The 17648-nt window shown below is 38.7% G+C and overlaps 1 protein-coding gene across 6 annotated transcripts in view; it reads right to left on the bottom strand.

Moving 5' to 3' along the window:
* Positions 1-786: 786 nt before the first annotated feature.
* The window catches only part of stim1a (stromal interaction molecule 1a), a 33960-nt gene continuing 17098 nt past the window's right edge, over positions 787-17648 (bottom strand). For 5 of the 6 annotated variants that reach the window (XM_063017207.1, XM_063017209.1, XM_063017206.1 and 2 more), the window contains 6 exons: positions 12428-12605; positions 9897-10064; positions 9634-9734; positions 8260-8492; positions 5977-6040; positions 787-4244 (listed from right to left, as the gene is read on the bottom strand). In XM_063017207.1, coding sequence (XP_062873277.1) covers positions 3737-4244; positions 5977-6040; positions 8260-8492; positions 9634-9734; positions 9897-10064; positions 12428-12605 — 1252 coding nt within the window. In that variant the 3' untranslated portion in view covers positions 787-3736. The remainder of the gene's footprint in view (positions 4245-5976; positions 6041-8259; positions 8493-9633; positions 9735-9896; positions 10065-12427; positions 12606-17648) is intronic. The other variant, XM_063017211.1, reaches the window with a different exon arrangement.

Here is a 17648-nt window from a genome sequence, read left to right as displayed (position 1 = left end):
ACACTGTATTACCACTTTGTTTTTTTCCTGTAACAGTGTAATTACCCATGGCCCAACAGGTGGCGCCAGGCTAAGGTTTTTGGCGCAGTTAGTAGTTCATCTATAAAAACCAATATGCAGTAAGGCTAAACTTCTGTTCTATTACAGTTAACAGTTGGAGTTTCTTGATGGTTTGCCTCAGTTGTAGCAAAGTAAACGATCGGGGGGGGGGGTTATTCTTTAAATAAAAGAAATAGTAGATACTAATTTATAGTTGGCAAACTTTTGAAATGAAGAGTCAACTCTAAGTGTCCTACCCTTTAATCAAATTCTGTTTGTACTGTAGTATTTATGCACCATTTGTATTTATTTGCTAGATTTTAAATATTTAAAAATATAAAAAATGTGCCAATCCATTTATTAAAAAAATACATTAAAATCACTAAATGAACAGTTGTGCATTTAAATGTACAGAAGACTATTCCCTGGACATGTGTTAATATAGCCAGATACACTATTCGGCCTAAACTATTTGGACACCTGACCATTAGCTTGTTGGACATCTTATTTCAAAAACAAATGGTATTAAAATGGTGACCTTGAAGCATGTCTGTGGAAACTTGCACTCATTCAGTTAAAAGAGCATGTGTATGGCTAGGATGTCCTGTTTAAATTCAAGTTGAAATAGTGTAGCAGTTGTTGTTTTTTACACAATAATATAAACAATCTGATATCTTAATCAATCTGATTAGATTATTGGAAATTCTCATGTAGTTTGAACTTGTTCACAGAAAAGCAAACAACACATTTCTTATGATTTTTGTTAAAACCGTTTATTGCTTACATGCAATGCCATAAAATTCTGAAGACTTAAACTAGTCCTCAACATTACAGATGATGCAACATAACTTTTCCCATTGCTGTTCGTAATCATAAATAAAAGCTCGAAGGGAGACAGCTGGGAGTCTAAAATGCTCCTGCGTCTCCCCTCCCCAAATCTGTGAATCATATTGCAGCAGGTAACATGCATCAAATGCCGTTCACTGAAACGAGACACACACTCACTGACAGCAATAGCAAATTCCGTGCAAACAGGTACAAATGGCTTCAAACACATTTGATCAAGAGCGCAAACCTGTTTTAGACGAATATACATTTGTGTTAAAGGTTTTACATCCGTACCATCTTTCACAAAAAACCCAAAGAAAACTCAAAGGTTAAAGCCGGTGTCTCGTGCCGTGCTGCTTTGGTTGGGCCAGGACTGGGGCACCAAATAAACATATACATTTAAAAACATAAAAAATGCATAGTGCCAAACTTTTCTAAATCAATGTAGAATGTACACATCGTTGCCATTGTTAACAAGGAAAATGTTTTTATCAGATATCGGTGATGAGTCTGCAGAATCCTGTAGGTACTAAAGATAGGAGACATGATTTAAGAGCAACAGTAAATAAAATACTCAAGCATTTTTAACTTCATCTCTACTGAGTACCAGTAGCGTATTGACCATCCCTACTGACAATGCTAACCTTTCTAATAACGGAATCTTAGCAGTTCACATGATTGATTGATTCACTAAACGACTTGTCCAGGTTAGGGTTGCACCAGATCAAGCACCACTCAGAAACTTTGCGTGAAAGGCAGAAATGGACCACAGACAGTGCGTCAATTTAGGAGGAACCCAGGGTACTTGGAGTTAAATCCTTGTGCACACACGGGAACAAGTGAAGCTCATACAGGAAGTAAACAGAGGTTAGTATTGAACCCAGGTCCCTAAGACCCATCCTACTATGTGGTATCCACTATTTATTATTGTTATAGGTACAAGTAAGTTAGGCTTAATTTACATGCACTTGTAAAAAAAAAATAACATTGCAAATAAGATAAAGTATCTGGAGGATGAAATAAAACAGAATTGGTAACAATAAGGTGATCAAAGCAAGAGACAGGACTAAAAAGTGTCTGTAAAACACTGAGCCTGAGTTTCTTGCTTACATTTCTTTTGCTTGCATGTTATATGCATGCACCTAAAAGCCCTTTACATCACCACAGTCTTTACTGTTCACAAAAGAAAACAAGGCAGACTCCCCTGTGCTGTCAGAAATATTGTCCGTTTGTTTTTACAAGCAAATAATAACCTTTCACTTTACAAAACTGACCCAATGTTCATGTAAAACTGTTTGTTTACTGATTTACTTTTTTAAATAGAATGTAAGCCCTAAACCTTGCAGTTGGGTATTGTGGTTGGGTATTTTCAATTAGCTTTGAAGGTCGAATGGTATAGAAATCCATTATCTTGTTAAAAAAAGTACCAAGGATATGACACTCCCTGGGGTCCAAAAGAGCTTAACTATCCTAGCTTTCTAGATGAAAGAAATGAAGTTCCTGTCTTCTTTACTGTTAAAAGCAATAGTATTTTCATCTTATTGGAGCTCGGCTGGTGCAGCAGTAAAACACCCTAGACCACCAGCTGGCTGGTCAATGGTGTCTGCAAAGAGACAGGGAATAATGGAGAGCAGTGTGTGACTCCGTATGCAATACTAATCCCTGTGTCAGGCTAGAGGTCTGCAGCAGTAGAGGAGAGATATAACCGGGTAAATTCCAACTAGATTGGAAGAAAAAGTGAAAAACGCATAAATACAATGAAAAATGTTGAATATGTTTAAATGTTTTACAACTAGCATGACTAAAATTAAGCAGAAACAGTTTGGTAAAAATACATTATTTAGGCTTGATTGTAACCTCTGCATTACTCTTTCCCCGTAAATTGTAATGTGGGACACACAAAGCATCATGAATCAGCTTTTTCCCAACTTCTAATTCCATCAGCATTTCCAGCATTGTAAATCGTGAAGCATTTGTTACTCGGATCACAAACTCATTTACATTTGTGGAAGTACATACCTCAAGATGACAGCGCACAGACACAGGACTAGTACTTTCCTGTGGAAAATGCACCAGTCAGTAAACCCTATTTAGTGCTAACCACTATATAATATGAACATGGTTCTTGCAAGCTAGCCATGTAGATTTAAAGACATTACAGATATTCCTTATTCCTTCTGTTGTTCTTTTTGTAGACAAAATACAAAAAAGTTCATAAAGAATAACAAGCAAAAATGTTTAATACAGTTGTTATTACCCTTTCATTTCAGAAATGTCTGACTTACTAGAGGTAACTGCAATTTGTGCCATTGTGCTGGTTCCAACATGTACTCTCTATTTTCCATAAAACCAATCAAACAGCATTCGGTAGTAGTGCAACAGTAGTGCATTTACAGAAGGATCTTTAAGAATGATTCAGCCAATTTCCACTTCTCCTGCCTTTGCTAACATAAAATATCCATTTAAAAAAAAAAAAAGTGGGCTGGCAGAAACGTAACACCTCTCAGTTTGTGTTTAAAGGAAACAAGAACCAAGCAAACATTTAAGTGCATTTAAATTTCAGATGAAGGTAAAACATGCAAACTGATAATGTGTAAACTAGAGTGCAGTCCAGACAGAAAGGGGCAGCACTGCCAGCTGTAAAAAATGAGGGTTATCATTCCTACTGACAGCCCGGCATTTAATCTTTACAGGGAAAAAAATCCTGACACTTCTGATAATACAACAAATGAAAAAAAATCTCAGACACCTCCCAGGAAGTTCTTTCAAGAAGTACCTACAAAAAACTCCAAACAAAATGTTTTAACAATACATTAATTACAAAGCATCACCACTATGAACAAACCATCTTTGTAGCCCTTAACCTTCATTACTTCTTCTGCTTTTTAAAAATCTTGAAGGGAGTATGTTTCTTGCGGCCGGCCGAGTCGGTGTCTTCTCCCGTCGAGGCGCTGTCCTCCTCTATTGGACTTTTCTTTGAGGAAATCTGGGAAAGACGGTTTCCTCCCTTCATGCCCACTACCCAGTTATGCGTCGTGGGTGAAGGTGTGTCGGGCTCGGTGGAGTTCGGGCTAAAAGAGCGTGAGGAATCCGACATGGAGCCGTGGATCTCGCTCATACTGGCTGATTTCTCAATGCCGTATATCTTTTTCATCAGGATCGGGCTGTCGCCACCATCATGAGAGGCCCCTGCATCAGAGACTCTGTTACCCCCGTTGGAAGTAGGGGAGGTAGCTGACTCTTCTGAGTGTGAGTGGGGGCCATGAAGGAGAGAGGTGGGCTTCATGGGGGGTGTCCTGAAGCTGTATGACAGACGCAGCTGGTCGCTGGTCTGCGATACGGACAGGGAGGAGTCCGAATCAGAGCGATTCAGGTCCCTAAAGGGCAAAAGAAAAAAAACCTTTACACACAAAAACTAGAGTAGACAGCAAACAGAATCAGACATTGACATTCAGAAGTTGTGATTCATTTTTATTTAACACACTGCAAAAGTGCACGCTGAGATAGGACCCCAACAGACAAGTTAAAGATTAAGAACTCAAGCCAACCAGTGCTGATGACTTCTACCTGTATCATCCCCCTGTATTCTGAAAAGCAGCTTTTGAACACATCACAGACAACAATTGATTCCATAAATGTCCTCCCACCAAGTAAAATTCAATACACCAGAATGTAGCAGTAGCCTTTAATTGTAATTCAAATATTAAAGTGTTTGGCTGCTTAGTTTAACCCGGCTAGCCATGGTGGTCTTACAGTATAAAACCTATTATATGGGCACAAATTATGCTTTTTAATGAAAGTACATTAGCAGATAGCACATAGTTAGAAGCATTACCTTTGTGTTTTATGCATTATTTTATGTTTTCCCTGTTTTATTACAGAGATACTCCAGTATCTGTCTCTTGGTATGGCCCATCACGCATCATTTAATTTCTATTTATATTATGGTCCTATTAGCCAATGAGCTGTCACTTAACATTTGCAACTTGGAGATTAGGTATTTCATAGATTCATGTATTTTAAAACAATCAAAGTGAGTAGTTTATAATCCTAACCAGTTCTTCATAGAACGCCTATTATTCCCACCTACTAGTATCTCCATAGCATTTTTAATTATACAATGTATACTACGTATACTATGTAGTGATGTAGCATTGCCTAGGGCAAGCCATAGGCTAGTGTTTAAGGCACAGGACTAGTAATCCAAAGGTTGCTGGTTCAAGCCCCACCACTGCTCGGTTGCTGCTGTTGGGCCCTTGAGCAAGGCCCTTAACTCTCAGTTGCTCAGACTGTATACTGTAACAGTACTGTAAGTCGCTTTGGATGAAAGCGTCTGCTAAATGCTGAAAATGTAAATGTAAATGTGATTTGGGCTGCAGCAAAATGACTAACTCGGACCACAGGGGATCAAAACATTCAACTTGAAATGTAAATGATCTGTTTGGCCTTTAGGTTGCAAGAAGATTAGCTTGTAACAGCAAATCCAGTTCAGGTTATTTACCAATGTATTAATGTGGATTACTAGCAAGAGAAGCTGTGACCATCTTGGTGTGTCTGGGCAATTAAAATACCTCTAAAAACTTTGTCAAGGCCATGACCGACTCCATGGTTAGTTCAGCGAGCAGGGTGAGAAGACATGCATGTACATAATGAGTGGAACAATGTTTGATGTAGCAGCAAGAAGCCAAGCAGATGAGTACTGGTTACTGGCTAAGTGAAGAAAAAAGCAGAGAGGCTACAGCAAGTGAACTGCATAAGGTAAGTGGGAGCCATGGCCATACATGAAGATAGTACCACTCTCATGCCAGGCAAGATGAACAGAGAGCAAACATAAGAAGGTACCCATAGCTGCGACTGCGGCGTGGGGGCGAATCTGGGATGGGGTCCATTGGCTGGAAGTGATAGAAGGATGAATGAGGAGCAGCAGAAGAAGAGGAATAGGAAGGAGAGGAGGAGCAGATGGAGGAGTGAGAAACATGTGAGGACAAAGGGGCCAGGCCCAGTGAATCAACCTGTCCATGGGACTGGCGCAGGTTGGATCTGGGCCATGATGGGTATGAGGTGCTCTCCCCCTGATGCCCTCCAGATGCATGACAGCTCTCTACCAACCTCTGTGACCCAATGGCCAGCTGTGGGTCAATGTGCCTTTGGCGTAGCGACATCATACTGGGAGCTGTAGACACAAAACAATAAATGTTATCTAGAAATCCAACAAAGATTTGAATATAGTAAATAAAAGTGAGTTGGGTGAAAAAGGTGTGAATCAAGCTGGAAACACAGAAGGTTCAGGTGCAAAGGTGCAGATGGGAGCCTTCATCACCAAAGTGAGACATGAACACCAACCACAGCTAATTTCCCAAATACAGAACCAAGTACTATAGATATTAAAGTAATAAAGGCCAATAATAAAGGCTAATAAAATTATTTAACTGGTTTATTTTACACTAAAACACCTGTTTTAAATGTGCTAAATGTCAATCTAAGACTTAAATGGAGATATAATTCAGCTTTTATTATACTACTGGTTATACCTGGGTGACATGAAACCATATTTACAAATATGTTTGTAAAATACATAATAAGAAAGCCCACTACTGCTGGGCTCCGGTGGGGAGGAAGGGTGGCCTAGGCCCAGCAATGGATTGGCTTTCTCTTTATTAAAATATTAAATAAAACATACACACCAACAGCAATTAGTAATTTTTTTTAATTTGATGTTAAAAATTTTAAAGGCACCCCTGTTTAACTTTTTGGTAGCTGTAGTGTGTATGTGTACTCAAAAAAGATAAAAACACAGCCATTTGTTTAAGAAATGGCTTCCTTAATAAGTTATAGAAATATAACTTGATTGTAAAATTAAATGTCATCTATGAAACTAATCATTACCCAGCTCTGCTGGAGATATTGAGTTTTAATACTATAATTAAATACTATAAAACTATAACACAAATATTGACAAACTACAAACAAAATGCTTAAAACTAATTTTAAGCTAACTGGTGAGAAAGATAATGGCTCAGCCAGACTGTTAGAGATGCTCAGAACTAAAAAGCCTCTTTTTTGCTAGATATACACATGCCTTACAGACGCCTTCATTTAAGTGCATGATACTGAGCTAATTTAAGGTGTGCTATTAAAAAAAGAGAAGTGCTTAAGTAAGGGTAAGGGAGGGTGCTGAGAGCCAAACCTAAAGACTAAGTCACTCACACGTCACTCATGATCAGACAGGTGGACATCAGAAGGGGACGGGTGAAGATCAAGACAGAAGAAATAGCTGCCAATAATTGGGATGAAATTCTACTTGGTTAGCATTGAACTACACAAATCTTCTGTTAACCAGTTTGACACACATATAATAGACAACAAAGCTTTTCTGAAAGGTCCTGGTTTTCCCTCAGTGCTTTAATAAGGCTGCGATCTTGGCTCCACTCTAACCTGGCAGATCTGTGATGTTTTAAGCGGGTAGCTATAAACACAGAAAGATCAAGCCAGAAACTACACTGAAGACTGGTTCTCTGTTGTGGTCAGACATAATAAAAAACATAAACAAGAACACACGTCTGGAGAAGTACTGGATAAAATGTGTCCTAGAGGTGTGTGTGAAGAAACTCAGTTAGAAATGTATGAGCCAGTAAAATGTGTTTTATAGGATGCAGCCAGGAAATCCCACAGGTGAACTTGTCAGCACTGTCTGACCAACAAGTCGTCTGTCTGACCCATGCATACAAGGTAGCATGGCAAATAATATGCTAAGTAAGATGCCAATTATTGTCTCTGTGTGTTGTGTGCTAAATTATATGCACTAATGAAATGTTCAGTAAAACCGGACTATGCTGCTGTCTTAGAATTATTTTTGGACGGGTGATAGAAGTAAACAACAGGCTTCGGTTCAATGATGAACATCAAAGACTTTAAAATTTGATATACTGTTTTTTAGTTTTAGATTACTCTTACCCACAGACCCATGAAACACTATAGTGCTTTGAACTTACTGAGCCTCATCACTGACCTTCCAATAAATATAAAAAACTACATGAAGAACATATTAGTACAAACATTTGATGGTACTATTTGTGTATTTTTAAGTGCACTTTTAGAATTGTGACAAAAGCATTGCAAAAAACGACCCTCACCCATGTTTGAGACCGCAAACATGAAGTCCAAAACTGATGAGAATTTACCCATATGAAAGCTTGTGTTGTCACACATTAAAAGCCCACACCCTACATATCATCCTGAATTGATCTCTAATAAACTCGATGCATTAGCAAGACATACATGAAAGCTTTAGCCACATTATAAAGAGGGTTTTTTGGATTTAAGCAACAGTTTGTCTGTGTGAGCTCTTAGTTGGCTGATCTTTATGCTTGTTTGAGTCCTGCAAGTCCTTACATTGAAGAATACTGGGTGCAACTATGTCCTCGTCCATGTCGTCCATGTCTTCAGACATAACGAAGTGTTGGGGAGTGGCACGTCCGCCCATGAAGCTCGGGTCCAGATTGAGCACTGAGGCTAGCGTGGGCAGACCTGGGTTATTCACAAGCGTGAAGCCTGTCAGAATCTCAATCTGCTGCCATCGATGGAGTCTCTCTCGAAGGGCAGCTGTTACCTCTGCCAGTGCCTGCCTTTAAGACAAAAAGACAAGCATAAGATTAAGAGATATCTAAACTAAAATAAAAAGATTTGAACACTGAGTACAAGACACTAATATAAACACAAGTCTGTCGCTAATTCTCTTTTTGGGCACATTGCCTTCTTTCTCCCCATTCAGTTGTTGGCAATTTCCTATTGCAATACCCCTTGCTGCATACTGCCTGCACCTACTGTGCTGGTGCAACGACCAGAAGACCAGATCAGTTCTTAGTGGCAAAGCACTCATAGCAATGCACTGAGCTTTATCAAGTGTAGCTGGTTTATAGGCTACATTCATATTATTATATTTGCACAACAAAGGCAAACACTACAATCGGGTATTCAAGCCAGCAGTCAAATATGATAACCCTCTAAGAGTCCCGCTGTCTGGTTAAGGTGCCAGCATAAGTGGTGGAAAAATAAAGAGAACCTGCCACTGAATGGTAAGGGAAAAACAGTCAATGGCTTCTTAGATGTCAGACAGGGCATGAACTAGGCTACTAAACAATGATGGGTTAGGTGATTATGTAAGAAGTATGACAGGCCTATTTAAGATTGGTTGTTTTATTGTATACTATTCTACAATATTATGGCTAAAACTATGTGGACACCTGACAATATGCTTGTTGGGCATCACATTAAAAAAAGAGCTGTTAATATTGAGTTGGCTACACCTTTGCAGATATTACAACCTCTAATTTTATTGGATTTTAGCATGTGTGTGAGAAAATGTGTGCCAATTAAGTCAAAGGACCATTTGTAAGGTTGGGCACCAATACTGGATCGAACCCAAAGAAGTTTCTCCACACCAAACTTATTAAATTATGTCTTTAGGGTCCTTGCTTCATACAGCACAATCATGCTGTAACAGTAAAGTACCTGCCTAAAACTGTTGCCAGAAAGTTGCAAGCATATATTTTATATAATAGGTGTACCTAAAATCTAATAACAGGCACACAGTGCTATTTAAATTATTGATTAGTCAAGATATCCAAAAGCAACATTGCTTATTGTCTAATAAAACAGGCACATTGTTACAACCCTAATGAAATGTACCTGCTTAAATGAAGCTCTCGAAATGCATAAAATAAACACACAATAAACAGTAAAGTACATTAGAACTGAGAAACTTACTTGGCAGCAAGGATTTTGTGATCTACATCATCTAGTGAGGAACTGTGCGCCACATGAAAAGTCCCAAAGAGTGTATTCCTCTTCTTTTTTATTTTTTCTGCCTGCAAATGACAGAAAATTAGAACAAACCTTAAACTGCACATTGCTAGCACATGACACTTATGCCAGACTGACTGATCGGAACTTTCATTATTGGGTTTTATCATAATATTCAAAAATGAAAAAAATGAAAAAAAAAAAGAAAAAAATTTTTTTATACCAACCCCCTCTTTGGCAACTAGCAGTTGTTTCTCAGCGTTCTGTTTCTTAATGTTATAGTACTGCACCTCCACCTCATGTGTGAGCTGCAGCCATTTCTGCAGTGCTTCTGGAGGAGACCAGCTGGAGCGCGACTCAAGCTCTTTCTCAGCCTTCTTTAGAGCCATGCGTACCTGCAGGAGGCGCCACATACTGTCAGCTCAATACCAGTAACATGCAGTGCCCAGTGTTAGGTGTGAAAGACTACATGACTTAGCACAAGGCGGTTCAAGGGTGAAGTCTGAACCAAGAATTATAATGCGTTGTTTCCCAGCAACTAATGGAAATTTGGTTTGGTGGAGCAAAAAGCTCAAGCAGTTCAGAGTGCATTATGTTTGAATGAAGAGACAGAGTATACAAGGCGTGTGGGCTGATAATGAAGCAAAATTGCACATAATCTCTGTGTTGCATGACAAAAAATGTGCCAACAAAGCAGTCGTGAACTGTACCAAACACATTTTTAAATTAACAGTACAAATTTTATATGTCTCTTTATTAAATGTATGGCCAAACAGAAGATATTTAGCCAAAAAGAATCTTTAGTACTATGCCAAATGTATTGAGGCAATGTGTATTGGGTATTAATGACATTTGCTTAGGGTACTAAAGGCATTTTGGAAAGACAGTAGAGAAACATGTTAACATGACAGCTCAACATGCAGTATTTAGTCCAAAGTATGCATGAATTAGTTAGGTATTAATGAATCCTGGTGTTTTAGCCACCATTGCTTACATGTATAAAATCAGTTATATTTATTATATGCTCCTAACGTTTTGGCAAATGTTTCGTAAATGTGTACAAATGTGTAAAAAGAGCACACCTACGCTGGGACGGGACAGCACAAAGCATGGTCCTCTCCTTTTAGCAGCACTCTTAGTTATCGGGGGTGGGGGTTAAACACCCTATTAACGCACATGGTTTTGGAATGTGATGTCCAAGCATCTCATGGTCAGTTGTCCACACTGGCACAGAATACCAAACTGAACAAGTGGTGATGTATATTCAAAAAGTAACCACCACATTAACATCATCTCTTTCATGATACAAAAAATTTAATTGAGCAAAGCACAAAAACAATTTGTTTTAAATATTCTGTATCATTAGTAAGCTGCATGATTAACCAATTTAATTAAACACTTTATCAGCAAAATTAAACAAACAAAACTTAAATTGTTCTAAATGGTACTAAAATTGATCATTGGTTCCACTGGCCAGACTTTCGGAGTGAATCCATTTTGTAAACAAAACCAGTCATGTCATGTTTAACTTTGGTGAACTCTGACCTGATAATGTCTATTATCAACAATTTTTGTGTTTTTTTTTTTTTTTTTTTTGGACAGGACTTCATTTTATATTCATACAGAGGAAAGCACTGACTAACAAGCTTAGTTTTATATAATGCATTTCTAACTGGTTAAGACTTACCCCACTGATCCCAGTCAGAGTTTGCACAGGGTCTTCATTTTAAATCCAGCATATAATAATGAAGCCTTATTAACGAGGTAGCTGCTTGGTTTTATGTTAATGTTAACATACATTATACAAACTTTTTTATATACTTTATGGCTAAAAGAATGTAGACAGCTGACAATAAACTGGTTGGGCATCCATTCCTCAACCATTATAAGAAGTGTCAATAAGGAGTTCCCTCTCTCTCTTTCCTCAATAATGTATAGTGTCTATAGGAATGTGTGCCCATTCAGTAAAAAGAGCATTTCTGAGGTAAAACACTGATGCTAAATGAAAAGCCCCAATAGGCAACCCAGTACAGCCTGAAGGTGGTAAATAGGGTTGAGGTTTGGAGCTTAAATCATTTTGCAGTTGCCTCATCTACTAATTAAATGAACAAAAACTGGCACTGGGTATTCTATATTCAGTCCAGTCAAAGCCCCAAATTTGTGTTTTAGTGCATCTTGAGTCTCTACAAAGACAAAAGATAAATGTAAAATCTATGATGGGTGAAGAGAGCAGCATTTTTAGGCTCATTAGACAGCATTAATGAGGTTTAGTGCCACAGATGCACTGCCATGCTTTCAGCCAGAATGCCAAGCAATGCAGTAAGGTGATTTTACAACAGAACTTCACTTCCTTTCTAAACATTACTCATCTTCTCACCATCTGAAAATGTTATGACTTGCAGTTGCTACTATTTTAAACATGGTCAAAATAAAGCTGACATGGCACGGTCTTCAATACAAGGTAGACTAAGTTGCATGTTGTGTTCTTTATATTCGTTCCGTTCTCTAATTACCTATTTTATTCTATATCCTATAACAACATAGTATATGTTTCTGGGTTGAGTCAATGCAGTTCAATGAGTTTGTAGTGGGGCAGAATTACAGACAATACCAAGGAGGGGCCACAAACACAATGGCAGCTACAGTATTTTCGGCAGAACAGGGGAAATCATGTTGAGGTCAGATAAGCCAGTGTTAGAAACCCACAAACAAGTTTATGCTGCCGTAGGGTAGAGACCTTAAAACCCTGAAATCTTACCTGCTCCAGCTCCTCCTCTGCATATTTCTGACGACTGAGCTCATTCTCTGTACCCTCCCGCAGCTCCCTGAGCCGCTGAGCCTCCTGCTTGGCAGAATTGATCTCGTCACGAAGTTTCTGCTCCAGATTCACCTTTTCCACTTCTACAGTGCGGTGCTCTTCCTGCGCAATTCGCAACCTGAACAAAAATGCAACTCATTCAGATTTACCAATTAAAAGACACCCAGCCTAATTTAACAATCTGGAAGTCCTCACCAATATTGATACTAAGGACATAATACAATATACTATACCAACAGATCTGTCACTCTGGAGAAGTAACTTATAATGGTGACTTAATTCACACCAATTAGCAATGTTTTAAAACATTAACATTACCTTCTTAATAGCTACACTCACTAAGAAAACCAACAATCTCGATGTGTCATGGTATGAGCAAAGCAGTAAATGAAACAAAAGCATAAAGCCTCGATATTACATAATAATTACATTATTAAAAAGAATCTGCTGGCTCAAGGCTCAATTCATGATCAAGGTTGCAAAGTTTTTCATCCTTCTCTGAACCACAAATTATGTGGTTGCTATACTCCAGCTGTCCTTGTTATGTCTGTCTCTAACGCTTCAGAGCAGGCGTGATGTAGCCAAGCCTCCTGAAGCACACGGGCTTGCTGTTCCATAGGCCAGCCTGTGTTTACAGAGGGCTGGAAATCTGTGGATCCAGTTACAACACACCACAAGCAAGCACCCATAAATGAGGTAAGGTAAGTCAGAGTATGGCATTTAAATATTACACAGATGTAAAAAGTGCACAAAAGAAAAAAACCTGATGTTGTGCAAAACACCAAAAACAGTGAATCCTAAAGCATAAAATGTACTGGATGTTAAAATTCTATTAAAAATACTAAATGAGGAAAATGAAAAACAGGGCACAAAAATAGTAGGGACCTCCTGTTTAAAAATCCCAACGTCACTGCTGCACCAGACCCACATAACGCTATAATGACATTAACATGTTGGTTTTATTTCAGTGCCCAAACATCGTCTGGTCAGGAGGGATTCTATGGAGGTCTACTGAAGTGTACAAAGCATTAGATGGACTACAGTCGGTAACTAAATAACCATAACATTTATCTGTACAGTAGGTGTAGCCGATAAGTACCCGATGAGTATATATTTGTAGACCTAAGTTGGGTTACAGCCGTCACAAAAGCTGAGAGAGGAGATCATTATAAAAATATTTCCAAAACCTAAGGACACCATTTGGAGAATTGTCTGAAAGTTCCAAGAGTTAGACAAAGGACTCGATGTTTCAATCCCAAGTAGTTACAGTTGAGACCTTGCTAGGACCACCCAGTGATGATTCCCTACACGACACATTCTTATGTTATGGCGCAGCAGCAAGTGCTGGGCTGGAAGAAAAAGCACAAAATGTCATCCAGAGGCCTCATTAGGACAACGAAGAAACCCTTGACTAATAGGATGACCTGATAAAGGCTGAGACAAATGTGTAAGTGGTAACAATAAGAACACTTAACACCATACACACCTCGCTTGACCATAAAGCTCAGGAAGGGTCGACTGGAACCCACCAGACAAAATTTGGATAGGCCTAATCTGGAATTGTGTGGCCATGTGTTATCAGCTGTTTGTCTGGGGGTTGAAAAAGTCTGATTCCAACTGCATATAAATAAATCCCACAGTATATCAGACCAACAGAAGTGTGGGAAGAGTATTACAAGACTCCAGTTAGCTTGTGTTGGAGATTTTCAGTGGTCCCTACAAGTTATGTGTAAATAAACAATTATTTGTCATTACCTTAATGCTTTTTGCCAAAACTGTAATTGGCTAGGTTTATGGTTAGATACAGCCAGATGACTTTAAAGGTTAACATAAAAGGAAGTTTAGTTTAACAGCAATGTTTACAGCAAGCGCAAGAACCTGAGCACGATGACAGACATGACCTCTTCCTGCTATGGCTGGATTAACAATGAATACCTCTGCCGTGCCTACAGTGGGGCCAAAAAGTATTTAGTCAGCCACTGATTGTGCAGGTTCTCCTACTTAGAAAGATGAGAGAGTTCTGTAATTTTCATCATAGCTACACTTCAACTATGAGAGACAAAATGAGAAAAAAAAATCCAGGAAATCACATTGTAGGATTTTTAAAGAATTTCTTTGTAAATTATGGTGGAAAATAAGTATTTGGTCAATAACAAAAGTTCAACTCAATACTTTGTAACATAACCTTTGTTGGCAATGACAGAGGTCAAACGTTTCCTGTAAGTCTTCACCAGGTTTGCACACACTGTAGCTGGTATTTTGGCCCATTCCTCCATGCAGATCTCCTCTAGAGCAGTGATGTTTTCGGGCTGTCGCTGGGCAACACGGACTCCACAAAAAAAAAAGGAGCCACTCCTTCGTTGCCCGAGCGGTGTGTTTGGGATCATTGTCATGCCGGAAGACCCAGCCACGTTCCATCTTCAATGCTCTCACTGATGGAAGGAGGTTTTGGCTTAAAATCTCACGATACATGGCCCCGTTCATTCTTCCCTTAACACAGATCAGTCGTCCTGTCCCCTTTGCAGAAAAACAGCCCCAAAGCATGATGTTTCCACCCCCATGCTTCACAGTAGGTATGGTGTTCTTGGGTTCTTCTTCTTCCTCCAAACACGACGAGTTGAGTTTTTACCAAAAAGTTCCATTTTGGTTTCATCTGACCACATGATATTCTCCCAATCCTCTTCTGGATCATCCATATGCTCTCTGGCAAACTTCAGACGGGCCTGGACATGTACTGGCTTAAGCAGGGGGACACGCCTGGCACTGCAGGATTTGAGTCCCTCTCGGCGTAGTGTGTTACTGATGGTAGCCTTTGTTACTTTGGTCCCAGCTCTCTGCAGGTCATTCATCAGGTCCCTCCGTGTAGTTCTTGGATTTTTGCTCACCGTTCTCATGATCATTTTGACCCCACGGGATGAGATCTTGAACCAAAGGGAGATTATCAATGGTCTTGTATGTCTTCCATTTTCTTACAATTGCTCCCACAGTTGATTTATTCACATCAACCTGCTTGCCTATTGTAGATTCACTCTTCCCAGCCTGGTGCAGGTCTACAATTTTCTTCCTGGTGTCCTTTGACAGCTCTTTGGTCTTGGCCATGGTTGAGTTTGGAGTCTGACTGTTTGAGGCTGTGGACAGGTGTCTTTTATACAGATAACGAGGTCAAACAGGTGCCATTAATACAGGTAACGAGTGGAGGACAGAAGAGCTTCTTAAAGAAGAAGTTACAGGTCTGTGAGAGCCAGAAATCTTGCTTGTTTGTGGGTGACCAAATACTTATTTTCCATATTTTACAAAAAAATTCTTTAAAAATCCTACAATGTGATTTCCTGGATTTTTTTTTTCTCATTTTGTCTCTCATAGTTGAAGTGTAGCTATGATGAAAATTACAGAACTCTCTCATCTTTCTAAGTAGGAGAACCTGCACAATCAGTGACTGACTAAATACTTTTTGACCCCACTGTATATAAAGTCAGTTTGGCCATTGTCATATGACATGCCCTCCAGCCATGCTGATGTTGTTAAACAGAGTGAAATCTAGAGTAGTAAGATAACAAGTGTACAGTATAAACACTAATAAGTAAATATAAGTCTTGACATTAAATAGAATGATCAGTTATCAGTCAAGAACTTACGTTTAAAGACAATGTTTTTCAATGTAATTCTACTAACATCTAAAGAAAAAAAAAATGTACTCAAGCTTTTAATGTAAGTTTGGGGTAGTTTTATAAAACCATTTATTAATGAAAGCAAATAATCTAACACTAAAAATGTAGGATTAAAGAGTATATAACTTAGTATTACTAGTACTGCACCAAGTCATTACAGTTACTCACACTCTTCCTAAAGTTTTGTGTGATCCATAAACAAACTAGCCACAAACTGATAGAAAAACAAACAACTTATTGCCTCTAAGAGAATATATGTTCTTTTGGGAATTCAAACATTTAGAGCTTAAAAAGTTTGCATAAAGAATTTATAAACAGTACAAAAAAGTTCTGTTGAGACATTGTCCACTGTCAAGCAAACTTTCCATTACCATGGGCTTAAAAGTTTTAATGCTGAAAAATCAGCACCTGACAGCCGAAGTAATGTTTGTTGTTCAAATAAGGTTGACTGAACAAGTAAAAAGCAGAAGCTGGGGCTTTTTTTCCTGCACAGGAGGCAACAATGTAAAGCTTGCTTGACAGTGAACAGTTTCACTAATGATCAGACATTTAATTCATGGCAGATCTGCTTCTGGTGTTTCTGTAGCTACATTTGATGTCTGCTTAATTTTTCTTTCTGATCTTGGGAAGAGGTCCAAGGTTTTTCTATATTTTATTTCCCAGGAAGTTCATTTCAACCCATGTTACCCACCTGTGATCTATCTGGACTTAAGTTAATTATTAGCACCTACACGCTGTTTAACAATGAGCAGACACTTATCAAAAGCAACTTACAAAAGTTCTTGTGGATAAAGTTGAAGGCTGTAAATCCACATCAGCCACATCTAAAGTGATATACTAATCAAAAATGATGCTGATATTTATAATGATATATTTTATACAAAAATGATATGAATTAAAAAAAATAAAAACTTTTAACATTCCCAAGACCACCTAACTAATAACCAACAAAAGAGCTACGGTTCCACTCTGTGTGCAAAGCAGGAATACCCTGGTCAGGGTGTCAATCCATTACAGAGCTTGGGCCACTGTAGGTAAGTATCCCTTGCTGTTTCTGAGACACTTTAACCCATTCATTTGGCCCTGAAAGTCACTCAGGTCTCTACATCTGACCATATCTGTTGTTTAATACATAAAGTAATTTTCATCAGTCCAATATTTTTATATCCCAGATTGTAACATGCAGTATTGTTATGAAATAGGCACTACCAGGCACATTTTTGTGGAGTGGCTCTAATGGTTTGGCTCATCAGCATTTATAGATGTAATATAGGTTGTTTCCATGATCTACGTGACAGGCAGTGGAAGGGAAAAGAAAAAGCCCATTATGCTGTTTAAACCTGTTTCCTCTATACAAAACACGTGGCCATTAAGCAATGTCCTTCTGTGTCATCAGGCACAACAACCACAGAGCTCTCACAGCAATTACAAAACTGCAGCTTAGGAGAAACAGAACCACAAAGTGGATAATAAATGTTTTAATATAACCATTA

This window comes from Trichomycterus rosablanca, chromosome 20 (genome assembly GCF_030014385.1).
Source record: "Trichomycterus rosablanca isolate fTriRos1 chromosome 20, fTriRos1.hap1, whole genome shotgun sequence".
NCBI lineage: Eukaryota > Metazoa > Chordata > Actinopteri > Siluriformes > Trichomycteridae > Trichomycterus > Trichomycterus rosablanca.
Note: the sequence above shows the minus strand (reverse complement) of the source record. Positions and strands in the feature narration are given on the sequence as shown.